This window comes from Lampris incognitus, chromosome 9 (assembly GCF_029633865.1).
Source record: "Lampris incognitus isolate fLamInc1 chromosome 9, fLamInc1.hap2, whole genome shotgun sequence".
Taxonomy (NCBI): Eukaryota; Metazoa; Chordata; class Actinopteri; order Lampriformes; family Lampridae; genus Lampris; species Lampris incognitus.
This window is the reverse complement of record NC_079219.1, coordinates 48,912,112-48,936,948: the sequence shown is the minus strand read 5'-3', so window position 1 is coordinate 48,936,948 and position 24,837 is coordinate 48,912,112. Positions and strand designations below refer to the sequence as shown.

At 47.2% G+C, this 24,837-nt stretch overlaps 1 protein-coding gene across 1 annotated transcript in view; it reads right to left on the bottom strand.

The window, feature by feature from the left end:
* The window catches only part of smg5 (SMG5 nonsense mediated mRNA decay factor), a 29,919-nt gene extending 25,278 nt beyond the window's left edge, over nt 1-4,641 (bottom strand). Inside the window, exon 1 of the mRNA XM_056285969.1 lies at nt 4,224-4,641. Coding sequence (XP_056141944.1) covers nt 4,224-4,288 — 65 coding nt within the window. The 5' untranslated portion in view covers nt 4,289-4,641. The remainder of the gene's footprint in view (nt 1-4,223) is intronic.
* Nucleotides 4,642-24,837: the final 20,196 nt, after the last annotated feature.

The window sequence follows — 24,837 nt, the reverse complement described above, 5'->3', positions numbered from 1 at the left end:
TGAAACATGCGACAAAGAGTTTATTTGATTGACTGATTAACTCTAAAGGTGGATGAACTGAATTCTTGCTTATAATGACCAGCTGAAGTTACCAACCTCATGCCACTCCAATCAAGGAGATTTCGAAGTTTTTTTAGGAGAGTAGGAGTGGCAAACAGAACGTCTTATGCCGCAAACAGAAAACAGGGCCACCATTTCATTGTACGACTCTAATACTGCCACCCTTTTCGCTGGCTAGTGAATGCAAGTGAAAAGGGTGTATATTATAAAGAGGGAAAAATAGAGGGCAAATACCTGTACTTTGACAGGCAACTACAAATCAATTTCACAAAGTCCCGCCCCAGAACGGTTCTTGTCCAATTCTACCTTAGCACAGTTTTCTATGTGGGGGAGGTCCGTCAAGCTTTCAATAAACAGCAAAATGCTGAAACAGCATGCCTATGGGACCTGCAAATCAGATACTATGTATCCGAAAAGTTTGGAGGGGGATGTAATTGTCTTTCCCGTCCCGAAATCCAAAACGCAAGAAGAGTGAAGTCAACAATGGATTAAGCAGTGTGGCAGATCCCATGGCCAGTTTAATCCAACCAAAATCAATGAAAATACCATTGTTTGCTCCACAGTAAATTTGGGACTAAGTTATGTCTTTATGCATGCTCAATAATCTTGCTCAAATATTGCTCTGTTTGTGCCAAGGGACCCGATCCTTGGGGTGGACCAATTTCTGGTGCAGCGTGTTTTGGGGTTTGAAAGCAACTGAGACGCGGTGTTTGGAAAATACGCATCTCAACTGTTCCAACACTCCCACCACATATGGAATCACCACTGGTGACAGCTGCTGCCTCTCTTCAATCAGCTGGTGCACTGTTTGGCTATCTTCCTGGCTTTGACAAACGGCCAGTTAGGATAACCACACTTAACTAGGACCTGTTTAATATGAAATTTCTCCCCTTCCCCGGGCCGTTGTGTTGGTGGGGATGTTGTCAGATCTTTGGTACAGCACCCTGATGACTCCTATTTTGTGCTCCAGTGGATAATGAGATTCAAACCTTAAGTACTGATCAGTATGTGTTGGTTTACAGTAAACATCGACAATCAAATGTCCCCATCACCAATTGCAATTTCACAGTCTAAGAAGGCTAATCTGTCATTTTTCACATCCTCCCTGGTGAACTTGATGTGGTTGTCCACAGAGTTAATATGGTCTTGAGATTTAATTTTAACCCAGGTGTCATCCACAAATCTGAACCAATGGTTAGGTGGTGTCCCTGGATATGACACCAGAGCCCTTTTTTTCCACTTCCTCGATATACAAGTTTGCCACTAGAGGTGAAACTGGGGAACCTGTAGCACAGCCATTCTTCTGCCTATAGTACTGCCCCTGTATGTAAAGTACATGGACACAGCTTCAGGAGCAGACACACTTGGTCAGTGTTAAGGGTGGTCCTATTACTAAGGGTGGGGTCGTCTTGTAATTTGACATGGACTACCTCCATTGCTTCATCAACAGGAACACATGTGAATAGAGACGTAACATCATAAGAGACCATTGTTTCATCCTCTTTCAATAATGATGTTCCTCAACCTATCCACAAAATCCAGTGTTCTGAATGTGATGTTTATTGCTGCCTATGAACGGGTTAAGAATAGATGCCAGAAACTTAGAGATGCTATAGATCACTGAGTTAATCATACTAAAAATAGGCAGTAATGGCACATACTGTTTATGTATCTTAGATAAACCATACAGAATAGTTGTAGCTTCCCCTGGGTATAATCTGTGGTATAAAACTTTGACAATAGCATTGTCCTGTTCTAACAGCTTCAGACAACCTATCACCTTTTTCTTGTAACCACTCCCTGGATCTCGTTTCAGGGGCTCATAAGTATTTATGTAGCTACGTAACATCATACATTTCTCATGATAGCCTGTCTGCTTTAATAAAACAGTACATCTGCCTTTGTCCGCCGGAAGGACGATGATGTTATTGACCTTACTTAAGAGTTGTGAGTAGATTCCTCTGTTGGTGTTTGACAGCAGCACCTTCGCATTGCCCAGGCAGGCTGAAACTTTCGTCCACAGTTGCTCCGCTTCCGCAATGTTATTGTTACGGATTGCCAATTCCATGGCTGTGATCAATTCCACTAGTGGGATTTGCCTCGATTTTTCGCCATCTTACAATGCTGTGAATGCAACTATTCCCCAATCGTCTGTGAATAGTACACATGGCTACTGTAACTCTAGTTAATGGTCACAGTAATTTCCATATGAAACAGATTGTTGTTTTCGGTCGTTATGCCACTGTGCTGTTTATAAGTGTGGGGATACCTGCAGTCAGTTGAGACTGAAATGAAACGTTTCTCTCATGAATAAACGCTGTGTCCAGATGAACAGATTCAACTTTCTGCGACTGCTACTAAGTTAGTTATCTAGTTATTATCAACAGCTAATATAGCCAATGTATTATTATTGATACTTTTACCCACACAATGATTATTATCATTATCAACAGATCGATGTATTACTGACTCACAAACGTGACCAGCGTAGTCTGTGGCCAGAAATACCTAATACAGCAATAGCTAGCCCACTAACATACCTGGAATCCTGCTTGGACTAAACTCGATAAAAGTGGAACTGATCATTCGTGAAAAAATATCAGGAAGCACTTTTTGAGAACAAAGTTTTAAAATATTAAGTTCAAGTGGTTTTCAGCAGTATAGTTTATCCGAACAGTATTCAAAATGCAAGTTCCTCTTGTGAAAAACGGAACTTTGGTATGTGGTAGTGAGATGTGGTTTAGCCTAGGATGCAAGGGGAGAGAGAGCAGGCGTGGGTCGCGGGAGAGCAGACAAGATAGCAGGCTGATTATTGATCAACCTCAGGTGTGCCAAACTGCCCTTTATATTCTACAGTAAGGCTGGATCCTGGACTGACACTGACTGACAACCATAAAGGTGAACAATTTGAAACGAGAAGGGAGCAACGCAAGATTTCCACGACGAGAGAGCAAGGCAGCTCCAACACCAGAGTGCACCAACCCGTGCGGGAAAAGAGAGACAGAAACTCAGACGTCTGTGTTAAACCGCCTAACCTGTGTCCGTCCCTCCATCTCAAAACCCTCCTGTGACACCAATCTTGCCACAGGGTCAAGATTTTGAAGCTTACAGAGTGAATTGTTACTGTTCAACTTCATTGTTATTCATTTATTGTATAGCATTATTGGAATGTCACTTGTAACCTTAATTTCAGTGAGTGTGGCACTGCAGAGGATGATGACAATGGATTATGAAAAAGATTCCAACAATGGCTGAATTATTTAACTTACCCTGCAGTTCAAGAGCATGACTGGTCCACAATTTTATTCTGGGTGTGTTTCAGAATTAGTTGATGGGCTTTCTCATTCTTTGATTACGACTGGTAAGCTTTACCCTCAAAGTCGTGTCCCCTTCGGTGTTAATTTTAATATTCTAAATGTATTTGTATACTGTAACCCCTTCTGACTTGCACAGGATGATATTAAAGAGGAATTACTCCAAAATACATCACTTATTTTCTCTGGGAATGCGCTGATTTCTTCCTTCATGTTTTGGCGTTTTCTGACTACTTCCTGAAAAGCTTGACGGGCGTAGCAACAGTAACTAAGGGGGATGGAACTTTGCGAAAAGGTCAATTAAACTTCATTCAGCCCATATAGTAAGGTTCGTACGTTGAAATACAATGTGCTTTTACGTTAAGTGAAAGTGCATAGATAAAAAGAAGGTAATGATCCAACGGGAAAAAACAACGAACTCATCTAACCAGTTTCTCTCAGTAAGTAGATGTTAGGGCAACTCACCAACAACCATTTGAATTAATACTGACAAACATTAAATAACTACTATCCAAACAGCGATAATAAATATATCATTAATGAAAAGCACTAGACCATGGTATTATTGTATAAATGTACATAATGTAACGCACTGCCATAGCGCAATACGAATTCGACAATGGCCACAGCATTGACAATTAACCCTTCTCCTAACAAAATAAAAATATTCCGAACTTTTTTTTTGTTGGTTTTTTCTGTATTCAGGGAGCAGTTGATCAAAATTGCGATCCTCCCGGCAGATCCTTGAGAATAGGGAGCCTGTGGCCAGCGGTAGTCGCCTGCTACTAGCCCAAAACAACGCTAGCTTAGCACCGACCTCAGCCTGCCTAAACGGCCCGGCTAACTCACCTGTACAGTCGTTTGATGTGAAGGACCTTCGCCTCTGGTTCGCTCTCCTGTCCCGGACCGCTCATATTAGCGACAGGCTAGGTCTTTTGATCAAACGCTCCAGCCTGTTCTCAGCGTGTCCTCCGCTACTCCCCGGCCGACAATAGTCGAGGGTTTGCTCGGGTTCGTTCCCGGCAGTGACCGCCGTGTTGACGGCCAGCTAGCGTCGTTAGCTACCACGGCTAGCGTTAGCGTTCCTCAGTTATCCTCCGATCCTAAATCTCTTTCGTTTCTTGTGTCTTTTGGAGAGACCCCCTCTACCCATCCGTTCTCGGGGTCAGGTAGAAGGGAGAGACCATTAATTAATGATGTTTTCTGGTCAGCTAAAACGCTCCGATACGCTCCTGGTGTTCTTCCCCGTTCTAGCCATCACTACCAAGGCGGCCATTATTCCTACCAGGCACTCGCCGCCTGGATATCGCGAGATTACAGCCAACATCTACGAGATTACAGTCGAAGGTTGTCGATTTCACGCCTCAGAGGGAAAATGAAAGTACGATATAGAATAAAGCAAAACAGAACAAAATAGAATATGAAATAATAAAATAGAAAAGGATAAACTAGAATAAAAAATAATAGAATGAAATAGCATAGCATAGCAAAAGAATGAAATAGAATAGCAAATAATCCTTATTCTTCCAAAAGGAACTCCACGTGAAGAATAGAATGAAATAGCATAGAGAAGAATAAAATAGAAAAGAAAAGAATCCTTATTCTTCCAAAAGGAACTCCACGTGAATTTTGTGGCCAGTTTGAAGCAGGTAAACAAAAATAATTTTTTAAAAAATATCATACTTAAATAACTATACTATAAACTAAACTGACATACTAGTATATTGTGCTTGTATACTAGAATATTATTAATATATTAATAATGCACCAATTCTAATATACTTACTTTTTTTTTTTTACATGGTGATGCTGGTCGTTGCTCAGGTCTTGGGCTGTTCCGGTGGCGTCTGGACACTGCTTGGCATCCTGCGCATCATATTCTTCATAAATTTTATATTTCCATTATAATTCTGTTATGCTCTTTCAGTGTTGTATTATGTAAATTGTGTAAACACAACATCCATTGCACGTTGTTCGTCTTGGGAGAGAAAGCTCTCCTCTGTTGCTCCACCTGAGGTGTCTTCCTATTTTTTTTCTCCCTGTTATAGAGTGATTTTTTTTCTTTCGTTTTTTTTAGGAAGTTCTTCCTTATCCGACGAGAGTGTCTAAGGACAGGATGTTGTGTTGCTGAGGCAAATTTGTAATTTGTGATATTGGGCTATACAAATAAAGTTGACTTGACTTGCCTTGCCTTGACTTGCTTTAATCTAACAAACGTAACAAGGCCTATCAAACGTGAAATGTAAAAAAAAAAAGAAAAAACAAAGAAAAAATAACTGAAAATAACCACTGAGACCGGAACTTAAAAACTACTACAACGACCATGGGCGGCACAAAAAAAGGGGGGGATCCTGATCCACACGCCATACCACTTAGTGGCAGTAATGCACAATTTTGCTATTTGCCAGTCGCCATTAAAATAAGAAAAAGAAAAAGATTGCCAGGGCACTCAGTATCAGATTTAAAAAAAAAAAGAAGTTTATAGCTGTGAGTACCAACTGGTTTGTCACCAAGAAGAGGTAGATTGTCAAGTCGATGGCTACATCTGAAATCATAGTGTAACGTGTATGAATAAGTAGACACGTTAGTCATTGGCTAAAGGTCGAGCGATTGTCGCCCGCAGTGCGGGAGATACGGGTCCCGGCTGCGGCGGTTCCTGCGGTTGTCCCCCAAATTCGCTACAATATTATGTACTACTACATATGTGTACTATTTTCCAGGAAACTCTTGGGGTACATCTCAAGTCTCTTTTTTATTTATTTTTTTTTCATTTTTTTTATTCTAGAGAACACATGTATACACAAAACTGTTCATACTAGGGGTACATATACAGAGTTACATGCTGTAGGGAAAAAGGCAATAGAGAAAGTAATACAAATTCAGAATACGGTATCATCGGTCCATAATAAATGTATCAAAAACACAGTTGGTTTTAATTGCCTTCTTATTCTTAAGGCCTCTTATCGTGGTGCCATATTGATGCAGTTCTTGATAAAAATGTCTAAAATTTGGTTTGGATTTGGCCCCTCTCTTCTTATGAATGTGGAATTTTCCCAATAATAAAATTAACTGCACAAAAATATCTTTTCCCTTCTCATTACCTTCAAAACATATTAATGTCTTTATCCTGAAATTGGATTGTGTTGTATCTTAGGAAAAATGGATTGTCCACAACATGGCAAACTTCGTTTCAACATTTTACTGACTTAAAAGTGTGGCACCCACAGACATGTACGGTGGCACCCTTAAACGTTACATTCACATGTGGAACGTTGTATCAACACCGAGCTTGCGGACGCCGACTCCGGTTACTCTTCCTATACGGTTACATAACATTTACTCTGAACAGTATAATAAGATCGCCACCTAGTGGACTCTTCAGTAATAACCTATATCATTATCTCGTCCCATCTCATCTCATCTTCAGCCGCTTCTCCTGGGTCGGGTCGCGGTGGCAGCAAGCTAAGTATGGGGACCAGACGTCCCTCTCTCCAGTGTAACCAGGTTAAAATTAATGTTTTTATTTTATTTTGTTTGAGTATGAAATATCACCAAATCCTGTCTGTGTGCTGTTATTTGTGTTTACTACATTTTATTTTATGTCATTATTTACTTTTATGTATGTTTTCCAACGACCGTCATATACGTGTACTGTCGCTTTAAGAGAGAGGTCTTGTGGGTACACGGAAGAGGGAACGCGGGAGAGGCCATTTTTGTTTTGTGGGCGGGGTCTCAAGCAGCAATCGAGCCGAGCCACACGTGTTTCTTACCGTGGGACAGTTTTGCTGGTTGAGGAGAACGTAACCTTGAGTATCCCTGTAAGAAGATACTGCAAGCTGTGGGATAAAATACTTGTTTATCCTTTCTTACATCGGAGTCCCGTGGACGGTTTCTACTTCTAACGCACACGAGTGGAGTCCGGGCAGTGGTTGAACTTCGACCCCCACGTCCGTAAGAAACACCGCTCCCGCTGGAGGACTGGACGGTTGTCGAAGGGTTTGAAACCAAAATAAATGGCAAGGTGGGCCAAATAGAGTCCTGTGTGTCCCCGCTCCTTCCTTGATCATGATGATGATGATGAGAGACTGAGGGCCCCCCACAACACCTGGGGCCCCACCCAACTAGAACACAACGCAGAGCTAATGATGAGAGTGACGGGCATGCAGCAGGCTGACCAGCACAGAACAGCATAGGACTGCCCCCGTTACATTGGTGCCGTGACCCTCCTGGATTCTGAGAGTGACATCAGTTGCTCGCCGCGGGAGGCTGCTGTCGTCATCAAGCCCCAGACGTCCTCAGGTATTTCTACAGACTGTACACTCATGTTACAGTGGACTGGAGTTGAGCTGTGTGGACACTGGACAGTCATAGCTGTGGTTACCATGGACTGGGCTTGTGAACAGGACATTTGTATATACTGAAGGAAGAAAAACACACGAAAAAAAAAAGGAAAAAAAGGTTAATGTTGATGTGATTGAAGGACTCGTGTGAATAATCTATTGATCTAAACTACTGGATATGTGCATATGTGATTAATCTATTGGTGAATTTGTTGATTGTGTGTGATTGTTTCAATCTCTTAGTGATTTCTAGATTCAATTATTTAAATGAATTGAGCTTTTCACTTTTTTATTTTATTTTTTATTTTATCTGAGTGTTAGAGGTAGGAACATGGCAGAGGGTGGTTCGTACGTAGGTGGGGGTAACATTGCTGATCAGGATCTTTTGGATCGCCAGTGTGCTATGGAGAGGGGGTACCAGTTAGATGTGGGTGGGGGTTTACGGCTAGGTGTAGGTAGGAGTTTCGGGCAGCTCTTAGAGGGCGGGGAACCAGACACCAGAGCACCAGGACCTAGAGACCCGACCACATTTGGCACTCCTCAGTTCACCTCCACACGCTACGTAGAACGGGCCAGGCCAGGTATCAGCGAAGGGGCTGTGCTGGGTAACAGCGAGCAGCCAGTGGGTGAGTTAGCCATGCTCATTACTCGGTTAGCAGAGAAGATAGGAGAGTCAATCACTGCTAAGCTGCAGGAAACACAAATGCTTAGAAACACACACACAGACAGTGCTAGGTCTGCTGAACAGTGTTCGGAGACAGTGCCTAGTGTTAGAGTAGTAATGCAGACAGACGCTAGGGAGCCTCCTATTTTCAGGGGCGACAGCTCTGATAAGTTTACAGTTCATGAGTGGGAGAGCCTTATGACTTTGTATTTGAGGAAGCGAGCCATTCCAGTTAGTGAGCAGTCACATGAGATTCTAGCTAAGCTTATGGGGAAAGCAAGGGACGTGGTGAGGATAAAGCTGCGCAACACATCTGTCGACCACATAGCGAACCCCCACATTATTTTTGATGTACTGAAGCAACACTTTAGTGACTTCACATACTCGAGCATGCCCCTGGCGGACTTTTACAGTACGCTGCCCAAGCCAGGTGAGGACGCTATGGAGTATTGGATTAGGCTTAATAAGACAGTGGAGGTGGCTGACGAATGCTTGAAGCGGCAAGGCCGTAGTATTGAAGAGCCAAGCCATGAGGTAAGCATGATGTTTATCAAACACTGTCCAGATCAGTCTCTTGCCAATGTTTTTAAGTTCAAGTCCGCAGGGAAATGGTCTGCTAGCGAGATCCAAGAGAGGCTTGATGAGCACATGCTGGAGAGGAAGTACCGTGTTGCTGCAGGTGGACAACGTGAAGCAGGCGCGGTAGAGCGTAGGTTCCATTCACAGGTTCATGTCCCTGTAGTCGACGTGGCTCCCGACTTGAACACGACCGTGCCGGTGGTGCCATCTCCCGTCCCGGCTCATGCGTCATCTACATCATTTTGTGCAAGGTGTCCTACACCGTCTCCCGCACCTGTCTTTGGCGGTGATGACTATATGAGGAGTTTGGTGAGCTTGCTAGACCGTTTGGTCACAATGCAGACTCAGGTTCCAGTTAGCGCTGCGGTCCAGACACCGACGCGGACTCAATCGCCAGCTAGCGCCGCAGGGCGGGTGCCAGACGCACCGCAGCGGTTGTGCAGGGTTTGTAAGTCTCCGGATCACTCCACATTTTCCCACTGCAGCCGGGAGAACCGATGTATAAACTGTTTGTCTCCTGGTCATTGGAAGAGGGACTGTCCTCACCCTCAGCCGCCCAACCAGCTCCGTTCTCAGCCTGGTGGAAGAGCTGGTCGTCAGTCTCGTCCGTTAAACTACTAAACCCACACCTAGAGAGGGATGGTGTGGGTAATGTAGATGTATCCCTCACTGATGTCTCCGACCTGGCTCACTTGTATGAAGACAAGTGTGCCAAAGCACCTCAGGGTTCGCGTATGGTCATTCAGGCGACACAGAGGATTCAGGCTTTCAGTGACTTGTTCTATGCTCCTGTTCTTATCAACCAGAGTGTGCAGCTTAATGGCATGTTGGATACTGGCTCTATGTCATGCAGTATCAGTGAAAATGCAGTAGAGAAGCTCCGCTCTGGGGGTGTTTTACCTGAGAAGCAGCAGCCTGAAGAGAACATTGTCTTGATTGGCTGCGGTGGTCTGGAGACTAGGCCTGATGGTTTTTATGACCTCAACATGCAGCTTTATGGTGTTTCCTTTGTCATACCCACTCTGGTCGTGCCCGGTCAGCATGATGATCTGATAGTCGGCACAAACGTCATTAAACATGTGGCCCATGTACTCAAGAGTGGTACTGAGTACTGGGACATCGCGTCTAGACAGGAACATCCGTCTAGTCCTGACGTTGAACAGTTCTTGTCCATGTTCACGAATGTAGAGCGCTGGAGGGGTGGTGAAGTTCGTGAGAAGATAGGTACTGTTAAGCTCACCCAGGCCGTGACACTCTTACCGAGGCACGAGCACTTAGTCTGGGGCAGACTTCCTGCTAAGGTGCCTAGGTCAGCTGGAAGCATTGTTGTTGTGGAGCCGACAGACTCCAAGGCCATGCCACGCAGTGTCCTCGTAGGTCGACTTGTCACACCGCTCTGGGGTGATAGGTGGGTACCCATGACTGTTGTCAATCCATCTGACAAAGCCATCACACTGAAAAGGAACTGCAAGTTGGCTGATGTGTTTCCATGCTTGGCGATTGAGGACTTTAATGTTTTCCAGGGACTGCAATCAGTTGCAGGGAGGCATGAGTCCAACGCCACAGATAGTGCCTGTCCCCCTGTCCAGCCGGCTAGGAGTTTGTCAGAGCTCGGACTCAGTGACATTGACCTCAGCTCCTGTCAGGTTAGTGAGGCATGCAAGTCCCAGCTCACTCAGCTGCTCACCGAGTACCATGACATCTTCTCCAGGGACTCTCTGGACTGTGGCGAGGTCACAGGATACACACATCGCATCCATCTGGTGGATGAGCGCCCCTTTCGCTTGCCCTACAGGAGGGTTCCCCCAGCCCACTATCAGAAGTTGAGACAGGTTCTCACTGATATGGAGGAGAAAGGGATTATCCGGAAGTCCTCGAGCGCATACGCTTCACCGCTGGTTATGGTATGGAAGAAGGATGGCGGGCTTCGGATCTGCACTGATTTCAGATGGCTGAATGCTCGGACCTTGAAAGACGCTCATCCCTTGCCACACCAGTCGGACTGTCTTGCCGCGCTGGGTGGTAACTGCCTCTTTAGTACGATGGACCTCACCTCTGGCTTCTTCAACATCCCAATGCATGAAGATGACAAGAAGTACACTGCTTTCACGACTCCCCTTGGGTTGCATGAATACAATCGCATGCCACAGGGCCTTTGTAATAGCCCTGCAGCCTTCATGAGAATGATGATTGGGATCTTTGGGGATCTGAACTTCACGAAGCTTTTGTGCTATCTTGATGATCTTCTTGTCTTCGCGCCGTCAGAGGTTGAGGCTCTGTCGAGGCTCCGCACTGTGTTTCAGAGGTTGAGGGAGAACAACTTGAAACTGGCTCCGAAGAAGTGTCATCTGCTGCAGAAGCGGGTGCGGTTTTTGGGCCACGTGGTTGATGGCGGAGGTGTGTCTGTCGATCCCTCCAAAGTAGAGGTCATCTCCAACATGACAGTGCAGGATCTCATGGAAGGTGATGGGTGCACGCCTTCTGTTCGTAGGATCAAATCTTTCCTTGGTATGGTATTTTACTACCAGCATTTCCTCCCGAACTGCTCCTCCGTGGCTAAGCCCCTGTTCGCCCTTACAGCTGGACAAAAGAGGAGGGGGAGGTCGGCTAAGGATAAGAAGCCCCATGGCAGCTTCCGTAAGCTTACCTCCGCAGACTGGACGGTGGAATGTGGGGAAGCATTTGATCTGTTGAAGACGATGTTACTGGAGTGTGTGGTGCTTGCCCATCCAGACTTTGAGGTGCCTTTCATTTTGTCGGTCGATGCGTCTTTGGACGGACTCGGCGCGGTGCTGTCTCAAGTGCCCCGAGGAGAGTCCAAGGCCAGACCTGTTGGTTTTGCCAGCAAGTCCCTCAGTGCCTCACAGCGGAAGTATTCAGCTCATAGACTGGAGTTCATGGCGCTGAAGTGGAGTGTTTGTGAAAAGTTCAGCCACTGGCTGAAGGGTCAAAGCTTCACCGTTTGGACAGATAATAATCCGCTGACTTATCTCCTAACGAAGCCGAAGCTTGACGCGTGTGAGATCCGCTGGGTGTCTAAGTTGGCGTCTTACACCTTCGATCTCAAACACCTGCCAGGGAAGAAAAACGTGGTGGCGGATGCATTGAGTCGCGACCCTTTTTCCAAGCCCGTCAGTCAGAGGCTACTTAGGGAGCCCTATCCGGCCCTTGTTCAGGAAGCCGACGGGGTTGAGGGGGACTCTGTGCAGGATGTTTTCAGACTCAGTTGCCAGTCCCAAACACTGAGTAGTGCGCGATCTGGGTTTGCTTGTGATGCAGCTAAGGTCAGGGCTTTTTGTCAAGCCAAATGTGACTGGCCTGATGCATCAGTATTCACAGCACTCAGTTTGGTCCAGCACGTTCAGCATCTGTCGGGTGGTCAGGATACACTGCCAATGTTATCCACCGAGGAGCTCAGGTTGAGTCAGGAGCAGGACCCCTGCATCTCCAAGGTGTTGCCCTTTGTCGCTGTTCGGAAGCGGCCATCGAGGCGTGAGAGGCATGGTGCTGACCAGAAGGTCCTCAGGCTGTTGAAACAGTGGGAGAAGTTGGAAGTCAATGATGGTGTCTTGTACAGGGTGACAAAGGACCCAGTGTCCAAGCAGAGGAGGTCTCAGTATGTTTTACCTCTGAGTCTGAAAGACAAGGCACTGTCTGGCATCCACGATCACGCTGGTCATCAGGGCCAGGACTGTACACTCTCTCTTGCAAGGCAGCGTTTTTATTGGCCTGACATGGAGAGGGATATCAGAGCATATGTCAGATGCTGTCGGAGATGTGTGTTTGGGAAGACCCCAGAGCCAGCTGCTTGCGCGCCCCTGGAGAGCATTAAAACTTCCGCACCAATGCAGCTTGTGTGTATGGATTTCTGGTCCGCTGAGGACAGTAAGCAGCGGTCAGTCGATGTCTTAGTGGTTACTGACCACTTCACTAAGCTTGCTCACGCGTTCCCCTGCACCAATCAGACAGCGAAGCAGGTCGCCAAGAAACTCTGGGATCATGTATTCTGTGTTTCCGGGTTTCCGGAAAGAATACATTCTGACCAGGGCACAAACTTTGAGAGCAACCTGATTGCAGAGCTTCTCAAGTTGGCGGGTGTAGCGAAGTCCCACACGACGGCCAACCATCCTATGGGTAATGGCGGGACAGAGCGTTTTAATCGCACGATGGGGAATATGCTCCGTTCCCTTCCGCTTCAGCAGAAGCAACAGTGGCCTCAGCAGATCCATTCTCTCACGCTCGCGTACAATGCCACTGTTCACGAGACCACGGGTTATGCACCTTTCTTCCTGATGTATGGGCGTGTCCCAAGACTGCCGGTGGATGTTATGTTCAGGCAGGTTTTGCACGATCCTCACGTTGTTGACTATGACTCTTATGCTCAGTCTCTGCTTTCCTGTCTAAGGAGTGCAATGGAGATCGCTCAGAAGCACTCCACGGCTGAGCAGCAGCATCAGGCGCGACAGTACAACAGACATGCCAAGGGCACTGTCCTGTCTGTCGGGGATCGTGTTTTGGTTGCGAACCAGAGTGAGCGAGGGAAGAGAAAGTTGGCTGACAAATGGGAGAACGGAGTGTACACGGTTGTCGGTGTCAACCCCAATATCCACGTCTACAAGATTCAGGATGCAGAGGGGCACACCAGAGTGGTGCACAGGAACCGTTTGTTGGAGGTCAACTTCTTGCCCCTCCCTGAGTTAGATCAGGGTGAGGAGTCCAGTACAACCAGTCAGTTGCTTGACTGCGCAGAGTCCGATGAGGAGGACAGTGCAGATGGCCTGACGGTCTCAGGGGATGCAGTGGGGCTAGCAGTCTCATCACTTGGAGACTCGCCTAGATCTGAGTGGGCAGAAGTGGAAGAGTTCATTCCGTCTAGTCTGGTAGTCAGTCCTGTGGGGGCCACTGCTCAGACTCCACCCAACACACACGCACCACACAACACACACGCACCACACAACACACATGCACCACACATAGAGGCATCACACTCACTCGATGTTGGTGTTATATCTCACACTGATTCGCACACAGAAGCACCACACTCACTCGATACAGATGTTGCAGCTCGCACTGTCTCACGCACACAAGTAGAGAGCGATGGTCGGGTTAGGACACGCACAGGGAGGGTGGTGAGGTCAGTGAACAGGTTAATAGAATCTATGGCTCAGATGCCATTTCTACGGAGTGTGAGGGTTTGAACTTTGATGGAGGTTGGAGTCATTCAAACTAGTTTAATGTGAGTTATTAGGTGTCTATCAGACAGGGTTGTTTTGGGCCAAGTGCATGGTGTGGCGTATCAGGCGTCACATTGATCTAGGGGAATACTGAGACTTGATCAACCTCATTATTTTCTGAACCTCGTAACCGAGGTAGCTCCTAAGTTGACTGGAGGACTAGGTCCTTCTTTTCACTTGTGCCAGTAGTCAGTGATGGGCTTTTCCTTTCCTCTTTCTCTTTTTATCCTGCTGTCAGGATGTTGGTGAATTTCAGGAGGGGTGAATGTAACCAGGTTAAAATTAATGTTTTTATTTTATTTTGTTTGAGTATGAAATATCACCAAATCCTGTCTGTGTGCTGTTATTTGTGTTTACTACATTTTATTTTATGTCATTATTTACTTTTATGTATGTTTTCCAACGACCGTCATATACGTGTACTGTCGCTTTAAGAGAGAGGTCTTGTGGGTACACGGAAGAGGGAACGCGGGAGAGACCATTTTTGTTTTGTGGGAGGGGTCTCAAGCAGCAATCGAGCCGAGCCACACGTGTTTCTTACCGTGGGACAGTTTTGCTGGTTGAGGAGAACGTAACCTTGAGTATCCCTGTAAGAAGATACTGCAAGCTGTGGGATAAAATACTTGTTTATCCTTTCTTACATCGGAGTCCCGTGGACGGTTTCTCCTTCTAACGCACACGAGTGGAGTCCGGGCAGTGGTTGAACTTCGACCCCCACGTCCGTAAGAAACACCGCTCCCGCTGGAGGACTGGACGGTTGTCGAAGGGTTTGAAACCAAAATAAATGGCAAGGTGGGCCAAATAGAGTCCTGTGTGTCCCCGCTCCTTCCTTGATCATGATGATGATGATGAGAGACTGAGGGCCCCCCACAACACCTGGGGCCCCACCCAACTAGAACACAACGCAGAGCTAATGATGAGAGTGACGGGCATGCAGCAGGCTGACCAGCACAGAACAGCATAGGACTGCCCCCGTTACACCAGCAACGCCCTTCAGCTCCTCCTGGGGGATCCCAAGGCGTTCCCATGCCAGATTGGACATGTAGCCCCTCCAGCGCGTTCTGGGTCTAACCCGGGGTCTCCTTCCAGTTGACCATGCCCGGTAAACCTCCAAAGGAAGGCCCGCCCAGGAGGCATTCTAATCAGATGCCCGAACCATCTCAACTGGCTCCTTTCAATGCGAAGGAGCAGTGGCTCTACTCCGAGCTCCCTCCGGATGTCCGAGCTCCTCACCCTATCTCTAAGGTGAACATGGTGTTTGTTATTGGCAATCCATGACTCGCACAGAAGTCCAATAACAAGGCACCGCTCGGGTTCAGATCGGGGAGGTCGTTCCTCCCAATCACGCCCCTCCAGGTTTCTCCATCGTTGCCCACATGAGCGTTGAAGTCCCCCAGCAGAACTATAGAGTCCTGAGGCGGAGCCCTATCCAGGACACCACCCATGCAGAGAACCCAAGAAGGCCGGATACTTCGAACTGCTATTCGGTGCATAAGCATACACAACAGTCAGAGCCTTTCCCCCAGCGACTCGCAGTCGTATAGAGGCAACCCATATCATTACAACAGGATTAACCAAGGTAAGCATGATTATGTATTATTTAGTATTATTCTCAGCCATTAGCAGGTAAGTATTTATCATTAGGAAATAACAGTATAAATGCTAGGATACCACATCTCCCCCACCTTTAAGTCAACAACTCGTTACTTATAGAAAATACCAAATACCATAACTCTTTAACTAACAATAACCACATTACAATGTACAGTGCATCACATTACAATGTTCTGGACCCCTTTTTTTATCCAACTGGAAGTCTTTTTTTTCTTTTTTATATCCTACTGGAACTCTTTTCATGTTTGTTTTTCAAACTTGGAAGGTATGTCCTTCCAGTGAGATCAGAGCTTTATTGTGGCTCTACTCCTGGAAAAGATCTCACTAACTAACAAAATCTCTGAGGTGCGCAGGCGAACGTCTCTCCCTGTCTGAGCATTGCACCTGTGGGGCAACAGGTGAGTCTGGTTGAACCTGGAAATCCGGAGCAGGCTGTGGCTCCGGTGGCTCACATGAAGGTGATCCGTCTCCTTCAGTCATCACTGCAGGCAATGGGCCCACAGAGCCTTGGTCAGTGTAGAATGACTCACATGGAGGCAGAGTTAGCGTCTAGGCCAGTGATACTCAGTGTGGTCCGCGGACCACCAGTGGTCCGCGAGCGCCCCCAAGTGGTCCGCGGGAGGATTGCAAAAAAAATCGTGTTTCTCAAATCACCTTCATCTGCGTTCCAATGCAAAGTTACGAGTACAGCTGTTTTCTAAATTTTTTCTAAATTAAAAGTGAATCAAAATGTAGCCTAAATAAGCCTAAGAATTTTGTTCAATTTGTCTAATGCAAACCTGCGTTTTGAGTCGTCTCTTCAGTTAGCCTGTGTTACCTAGGTTACCTAGTTAGCTTCCATTACAACAGGATTTTCATATCAAAGACCTCCTGACTATTGTGAAAATTAAGTAGAATCTAACAAAGAGTGAAGTGAACCGTTCAAAATACAAACATCATGGATCGGTGGCTGAAGAGAAAATCCGGAGAAACGACGAACAATGTAAGCAACAAGGTGCAAAGACTTCCTTCTCACATTGAGCCCGTCAGTGTTAGCATCGAGTCCCATAGTGCTAACAGTTTGCAGCAGGAGCTAGCACAACACTCTGAAAAAGCCACTGCAAAAGTGAAAGGTAAATACAGTAGCGATTACATTCAATTTGGATTTTTCTGGACTGGAGATGCTGAGGATCCAAAACCTCATTGTGTTGTGTGCTATGACATATTAGCTAATGAAGCAATGAAACCTGCCAAACTCAAGCGTCACTTTGAGTCAAAACACAAGGAATACACCTCGAAACCTGTGCAATGTTTTGAGAGAAAACGTGAAGAGCTTGAGCGACACACGAGAAAGGAAGCCACACAGTTTTTTATGCCAGGGGAAAACGCGAAAGCTACCGAAGCCTCATACAAGGTCTCCCTACTCATTGCGAAAGCTGGCAAACCTCACTCAATCGGCGAGACCTTGGTTAAGCCATCTGCAAAGGTTATGGCCAACATAATGCTAGGGGAGAAAGCGAGTGAGGAACTTTACAAAGTACCTCTGTCCAATGATACAGTCAAGCGGCGAATAACATCCATGGCTGCAAATGTCCAAGATCAGCTGGTGACACGTCTGCTGCAAGTGTAGGTGCATATGAATAACAGACAGAGTCGGGCTGTGTCGCTTAGTAACATGTATTCACCGGCTGTGCCCATAACAGAACTGAGGCAATGTTACAAAGGGCAAGTATACATCAATCAGTGCCCCCAGGGGGAGCTGTTGGCTGCATAACATTACCCTACAACATCTCCCTTCCTTTCGTAGAATACAATACTAAGTAATATAATGGATAGTATTAGCCATTAGAACATTAGTGCTCATATCCCAATATTAAAGTAGTGCATTGGAAATAGTGCATCAAGAAGGAACAGCAAGTCAATATCAACCAAAACCTCTGCAGAATAACGACAAAATGGTAGCATCAGAACATCCACAAGACCACTGACTAAGAACATTAGAAGTGAACATCACAGTTTTTGTTTCGTTTTTTTTTTTTTTTTTTAATGTCCACAGTCCAGTGTGTGTGTGTGTGCGTGTGAGCTTGTGTGTGTCAATCTCAGTACAGTGTATGACCTAGAGGTCAAGTCTTTCTGGAGGCTTAATCTGCCTCCCGCTCCGGGAGAAGGCCCGGCCCTGTAACTCACGGCATGGTGTGGTCACAGCCTGTGGGGGAGATGGCGGCGACCTCGGGGCTGACGACCTTGGAGACATTACAGGGCTGCTGACGACTTCCTCCATGCTGCCCCCGCCCACATGGCCCCCTTCAGCTGCACACGCGCCCACAGGCTGCTCCGGTGGCCGTTCTGTGTGGGCTGACGGCTGTGGAGGGGCAACCTCCGCTGGTCGGAGATCAACCCTGTTGCGACGGTACGTGGTTCCCTCCACGTTGACGAGATAGGACCGCGGTCCCACCTGCTGCAGGCATACTCCTCTCCTCCATCGGCCCGTCCTGTCACCCGGGATTGGTTTCATCCTGACAGGCTGGCCGACGTTTAGCTCTGGCAGATCCCTCGCAGTTCTGTCATATGTCAACTTCGCTGCCTAATGCTTCACCCTCAGCTTGTCTGTGACCCCAGTGATGATCTGAGGTAGTAGCAGCTGGTCGGCCACAGGGAGAAGAGTTCTCAGCCTCCGTGACATCAGCCGTTGTGCTGGGCTGCAGCGCATGTCCTCAGTGGGCGTGTTTCTCCAGTGTAGAAAAGCCTTCCAGGGGTCCTCGTCGGCCCGGTCTGCTTTTCTGCATAGGCCTTTCACAATCTTCACTGCAGACTCTGCTTTGCCGTTAGCTTTTGGGTGTCTCGGGGAGGACATGACATGTTCGAAGCCCCACTCCCTCGCAAACGCCCGAAACTCTCCACAATCAAACTGACCTCCGCAGTCGGAAATGACCCGGTCAGGGATACCGTACCGTGCAAACTGCGCCTTGCACCTTCGGATGGTCGTTTCTGCCGACAGGTCTGGGAGTAGATCAATCTCCCAGAAGTCTGAATAGTGATCCACCATGAGCAGGAAGTCCTGCCTTGCGTAGCTGAACAAGTCCATGCTCACCAGCTGCCAGGGACGTGTGGGGAGCGGGTGTGACATCATAGTCTCTTTTTGTTGCTCGTGTGCATACTCGTTACACACTGAGCACTGCTGCACATAGTCTTTGATTTCCCCCTGCATATTTGGCCAGTAGAGAGTATCCCGGGCCTGTCTATAACAAGCCTCACCCCCCACGTGGTTGTAGTGGATCCGTTTCAGCATCTCAGGACGCATAGCTTTCGGAATGATGACACGCTGGCTCCTAAAAAGCACACTGTCCTGTGCGCTTATTTCATCTCTGATGGCCCAGTATTCTCTGACGGCTATGGGGCTCTCCTCTTTGTGTTCTGGCCATCCCTCCAGCACGACCGACTTGAGTGTTTGAAGACACATCCTCCTCTGTGTGTTTTCGAATCTGTGCGAGGCGTTGGCTGGTGACGTTTAGATAGTCTGCCTGCTGAATGGCTGCCATGTCGTACTGCACCTGTTGCATGCTGCAGACCATTTCACGTCTGTACTGAGTGTCCGTTCTCTGTGGCGGGGTGGTGGCTCTGCTGAGCGTGTCACTGATGTACATTTCAGGGCCTGGCTTGTACATCACCGTGAGGCAGTAGTTCTGAAGTGTGAGGAGCATGCTTTGAAGGCGCTTTGGTGCACTGAGAAGGGGCTTAGTGAAGATTGACACCAGCGGGCGGTGGTCGGTCTCTGCAGTCACATCACCCCTCCCATATAGGTAGTAGTGGAAGCGTTGACAAGCGAATACGATGCTCAGGCACTCCTTCTCAATCTGTGCATAGTTTTGCTCTGTCTGGTTCAGCGCGCGGGAGGCGAACGCGACCGGCTGTCCCCCCTGAAGCAGGCAGCAGCCCAAACCGGTCTGACTGGAGTCGCTCTGTATGGTGACTGGCTTGCTGACATCATAGTAACGTAGTACTGGCACCGCCGTGACCAGCGTCTTGATTTCTTTCATAGCAGCATCATGTTTGGGCAACCAGTGCCACAGTACACCTTTGTCCAGCAACCTTCTCAGCGGTTCACACACCTCTGACAAGCGGGGCATAAACCTCGATAAATAGTTAACGAAGCCGACACACCGCTGAACACCTTTTGCATCCGTGGGGTTTGGCATGTCCAGGACTGCCCTGACCTTCTCGGGATCAGCTTTGAGGCCCTCCACCGACAGTATGTGGCTGTGGAAGCGGACCTCCCTCACACGAAACTGTAGCTTTTTTATGCTCAGCCTCAGCTTCACTTCCCTGTCCATCAGAGCAATGAGGTTTGCGTCGTGGTTGCGAACGGCCTCCTCCTCCGTGTCCCCACAGCCGACTATGAGGATGTCATCGGCTATGGGCTCAATTCCTTTCAAACCGGCCAGCAGCTCATGTTGTTTCCTCTGGTACAGCTCTGGTGCGACTGACACGCCAAAATGGAGCTTCAGCCATCGCTTTCTACCCCACGGCGTCCAGAACGTTGTCATCAGGCTGCTCTCCTCATCAAGGCGACACTGCAAGAATGCGTCGCGCGCATCCACCAGGGTGAAGATACGTGCCTTAGGCAGCTTGTACAGCACGTCATCTAAAGTGGGCATGAGGTAATGGGACCTTTTCAGGGCTCGGTTAAGTGGCTTGGGGTCGATGCAAAGCCTCAATTTGTCTGGCTTCTTCACTATGACCAGATTGCTAATCCAGTCTGTGGGCTGAGTGACTGTGGTTAAGTGTCCATCCTTTTCATATTGGTCCAGCTGCGCCTTAACAGCTGCCTTGAGGGCCACCGGGACATTTCTTGGTGCGCACTGGACAGGGGCCACAGTGCTATCCAACTCGAAGTGAACATCACCCGGCAGTGACTCGACTGGGCTGGTGAACACGTCATTGTAAGTGTTAATGAGACAGCCTTTGGTTAGCTCACCTGTCTTGCAGTGCTCCACTTTATTCAGCTCTTCGGGAATGGTGAAGCGTATCAAGCCAAGTCTCTCGCATGTCTCCCCTGAAAGCAAGGGCTTCTGGCTGGTGCGCACGACCTCAAAGTCCAGTCTGTGCGTCTTGCCCCTGATAACACACTGTGTGCTGTACACGCCCATTGAGCTCATCCACTCACTGTTGTAGAGTCTCAGCCTGGTGAGACTTTTCTGAAGAGGCACTCTAGGCGCCAGTCTCATCTTGTCTTTCAAGCTCATCACGTTGCAGGTGGCTCCAGAGTCAAGCTGGCACCTCTGGACCCCTCTGTGCAGTGGCAGGTTTACAAACCACTTTTTCCCTTGAGTGTTTACAACCCCCACGCTCTCAGCCGTGTACACATCCCTCTCATCGCGGTCGCTGTCCTCCGGGTCCCCTAGCGGCGGGTCATCCACAGCGTTCAACTGACGTGCTTGCTGGCCTCTTTTCATGCATACTTTGGCAAAGTGATTAGCAGTGCCACACAAGCGACATGACTTTCCAAATGCGGGGCACAGGTCTCGCCCCCGTCTGTGCTGTGTGCCACAGTACTTGCATTCACCTGTGCCTCTCTGTGGCTGTGCAGATGTGTTGGTGGGCTCGGATGGCCTGCTGGTAGGTCTCCGTCCTGGTCGCTGTCCATGTGCTACATTGATGCTCTCCGCAGTCACAGAGCTGCTAAGTGACATGGATTTTAACTTATTGTCCAACACCTCCGCTGCACGGCAAATGTCAATAGCTCCCTCCAACTTAAGCTCCTTTTCTCTTAGCATGCGTCGTCTGGCGCCCTCATCAGTTGTTCCAAGAACAAGCCTGTCCCTTATAAGCTCGTCTCTTATAGCTCCATATTCACATGTGGCAGCCTTTTCTCTCAGTCTCGTGACAAAAGCATCCACAGGTTCTCCTTCCTCTTGTTTAAGGTTGCCAAAAACATACCTCTCAAAGATGACGTTTGTGGTAGGTGTGAAGTATTCCCCCAGTTTGTCGAGTATCGCTCCGGCGTCTTTCTGCTCTTCCGCTGTGAGTCCCAGGTTGTGCACGTAAACATGGAGGCATTCCTTCCCCATTAGCCTCCGGAGCGTCGCTGCCTGCACCGGCTTCTCTGCCTTGTCGATCCCGGTCGCAAGCACATAATCCTCAAACTCTGATGGAAAGCTAGCCCAGTTGCTGTGAAGATCCCCAGTCATCTTCATGGGCTCCGGCGGCGGAATATTGGAAGCCATCGTCTTGGCTCGATGCTAATGCTAGCAGGCTAACTGAAACTTCTAGCTACGCTTAGTAAAAAAAATAAACGCACGCTGTTCAAACAACAGGCAACGTAAGACTCACGTTGGGTTCCAATACAGCTTCTGACACCATGTTGCAAGTGTAGGTGCATATGAATAACAGACAGAGTCGGGCTGTGTCGCTAAGTAACATGTATTCACCGGCTGTGCCCATAACAGAACTGAGGCATGTTACACAGGGCAAGTATACATCAATCCGTGCCCCCAGGGGGAGCTGTTGGCTTCATAACATTACCCTACAACAACGTCTGCGTCAGTCTTTTTTTTCTCTCTCCAACTGGACGAGTTCATGGACATCGGTAACGAGGCTATTCTCCTCTGCTTTGTGCGGTACATATATGCGGGTGCTGTTCACGATGATTTTTTTTCTGTCAATCCCTACCAACCAACACCACAGGAGAGGCGATATTTGAGTCCCTAAATAACTTCATTGTGCAGAATAACATTGATTGGAAGAGGTGTGCTGGCGTGTGCACTGACGGTGCCACGGCGATGACAGCCAAACACAAGGGCCTGGTTACGCGTGTACGCGCTGTCGCTCCCTCTGCCGCATCGACGCACTGCTGTATCCACAGAGAGCAATTGGCAGTAAAAAAAATGCCACCCTGTCTTAAACAGGTTTTGGACGAGGCCGTAAAAATTGTCAACTTAATTAAAAGCAAGGCACTGAACTCACGTCTTTTTAAAGTTCTGTGTGAAGAAATGGGGAGTGAGCACACAAGACTTCTTTTCCACACAGAAGTTCGCTGGCTATCGCGTGGTGAAGTTCTCACCCGCCTCTTTGAACTGCGCGATGAAGTCAAGCTGTTTTTGCATCAAACTGATGAACTTTATGGCAGAATGCATGACTTTCAATGGCTCGCAAAACTAGCCTTTCTTGCTGATGTGTTCAGCACGCTTAATAACCTGAATTTAGCACTGCAAGGAAAAGCGGTCACCGTTTTTACAGTGCAGGACAAAGTTAAAGCCACTCGCATCAAAATGGATCTGTGGTGCGCGCGTCTTGATCGCCAGGAGTTTGACTGTTTCCCAACTCTAGCCGATTTTGTCCTCGAAGCTGAAGAGGTTCTGGATAGCAACACACTTGCAGCATTCAAGGAACATTTGCAAGGCATTCACACGCAATTGGGAAGATACTTTCCAGAACTGGATGTGGACCTTGAATGGATCAGAAATCCATTTGGAGACCAACCTCACATTGAGCGCGTCAGTTCCAAACTATCAGCACGGAAGGCGGATAGTCTTGTGGACATTGCATCAGATGGAACACTGAGAATGGCGTTCAGAGAAAAATGCTTGACAGACTTCTGGGTTCTCGCCCAACCTGAACATCCTGAGCTGGCTGAGTCTGCTTTGCAAGTGTTAATGCCGTTTTCAACCACCTACAACTGTGAAGTTGGGTTCTCCACACTGGTTGGTTTGAAAACCAAGCAGAGGAACAAGATCGATGTAGTCCCCCTGTATGAGACTGAAACTCTCTAGTGTGGAGCCAGACATTGAGTCAGTGATGCAACAGCAAAAGCAACAGCATTCCTCCCATTAGTTGTTGACTGCTGCTACCTGTAACGCTGTTATGCTTATTTGAAATGTGTAATTTCATAGCTTCACAAGAGCCAGCACAAAGAGTTGATTCCTATTAAAACGAATGTTTGTTAAATTAACATTAATAGTTCACTCTTTTAATGATGAATTCACATTGAGTTCACCCTGACAGTGGTATTTCAAATAAATTCCCATGTTTTATTCATCACATCACAACCAAAGGCAATAGCTCTGAACAAAATTAATATGAAACAGTAATTACACATACATCTCACAAAAATCAAGGTCAAGGTATATGGTAGAAGCCTAGCCTAATTTTGCTAGTAGCCTATTTATTACATATTTTGTATTGTAATATTCTGCAGACATAATTTGTAATATAAAACATAATATGCTATTGTAAGCCTAATATAGACTGTTTTAAAAGTTTTTTGGGGGGCGGGGGGGGGGGTGTTGGCCGGCTGGTTAGGTGGTCCACGGAAATTTTTTTTATGATCAAGTGGTCCTTGGTGTGAAAAAGTTTGAGAACCCCTGGTCTAGGCTTAACATTTAATAATCATTGCAGGGGAACTCACGTACAGTGTACAGGCATGTAGCTGTGTGTATAATGCCACCACTAGGCTGCAGCGTCACGTGACTATTCTGTAAGTATGGAATGCAGGTCAGTACAAACATAACGCTACAAGGTTATTTACATCCTCCTTCTTTAGTTCAGAGCTGTAATTATATTTTCAAAATGTTCACTGTGTTTCAAAGTAGCTTATATAGCAGTACTGGCTATCTTGTGCTGGTCTTGTGTGACGCCCACAATATGTGTGGTCACATGTAATGTATGTTGTTATGTTGTTTATTTATTTTCTTTGGTTATATCATTATTAAATTAATAATATGCTTATTATTCCACTGTGAGCCATTATGGCAATAATACTCCCTTTGCTGTAATACAGGGACTGGTAAGGTTTCAGCCTCGCCAGGAGGTGGCAGTGTGGTGCTTTTGTCCCCCCCCCCCCCCCCACAAGGACTGACGGACCTTCGCCGTTTCCTTATAATGCTGAGGAACGCTGAACCAGGAAACACTGCATTGCCTAATTATTTCTTTTTATCCTGTTTAACAGGTTTGTAACGGTTCAAGTTGATATATCTATTATACACATGTTGATTTACCCTTGTGTGAATATTACCAGATCGATTTTGTAAGAGTGATTATTTTGTAAATATATTTTT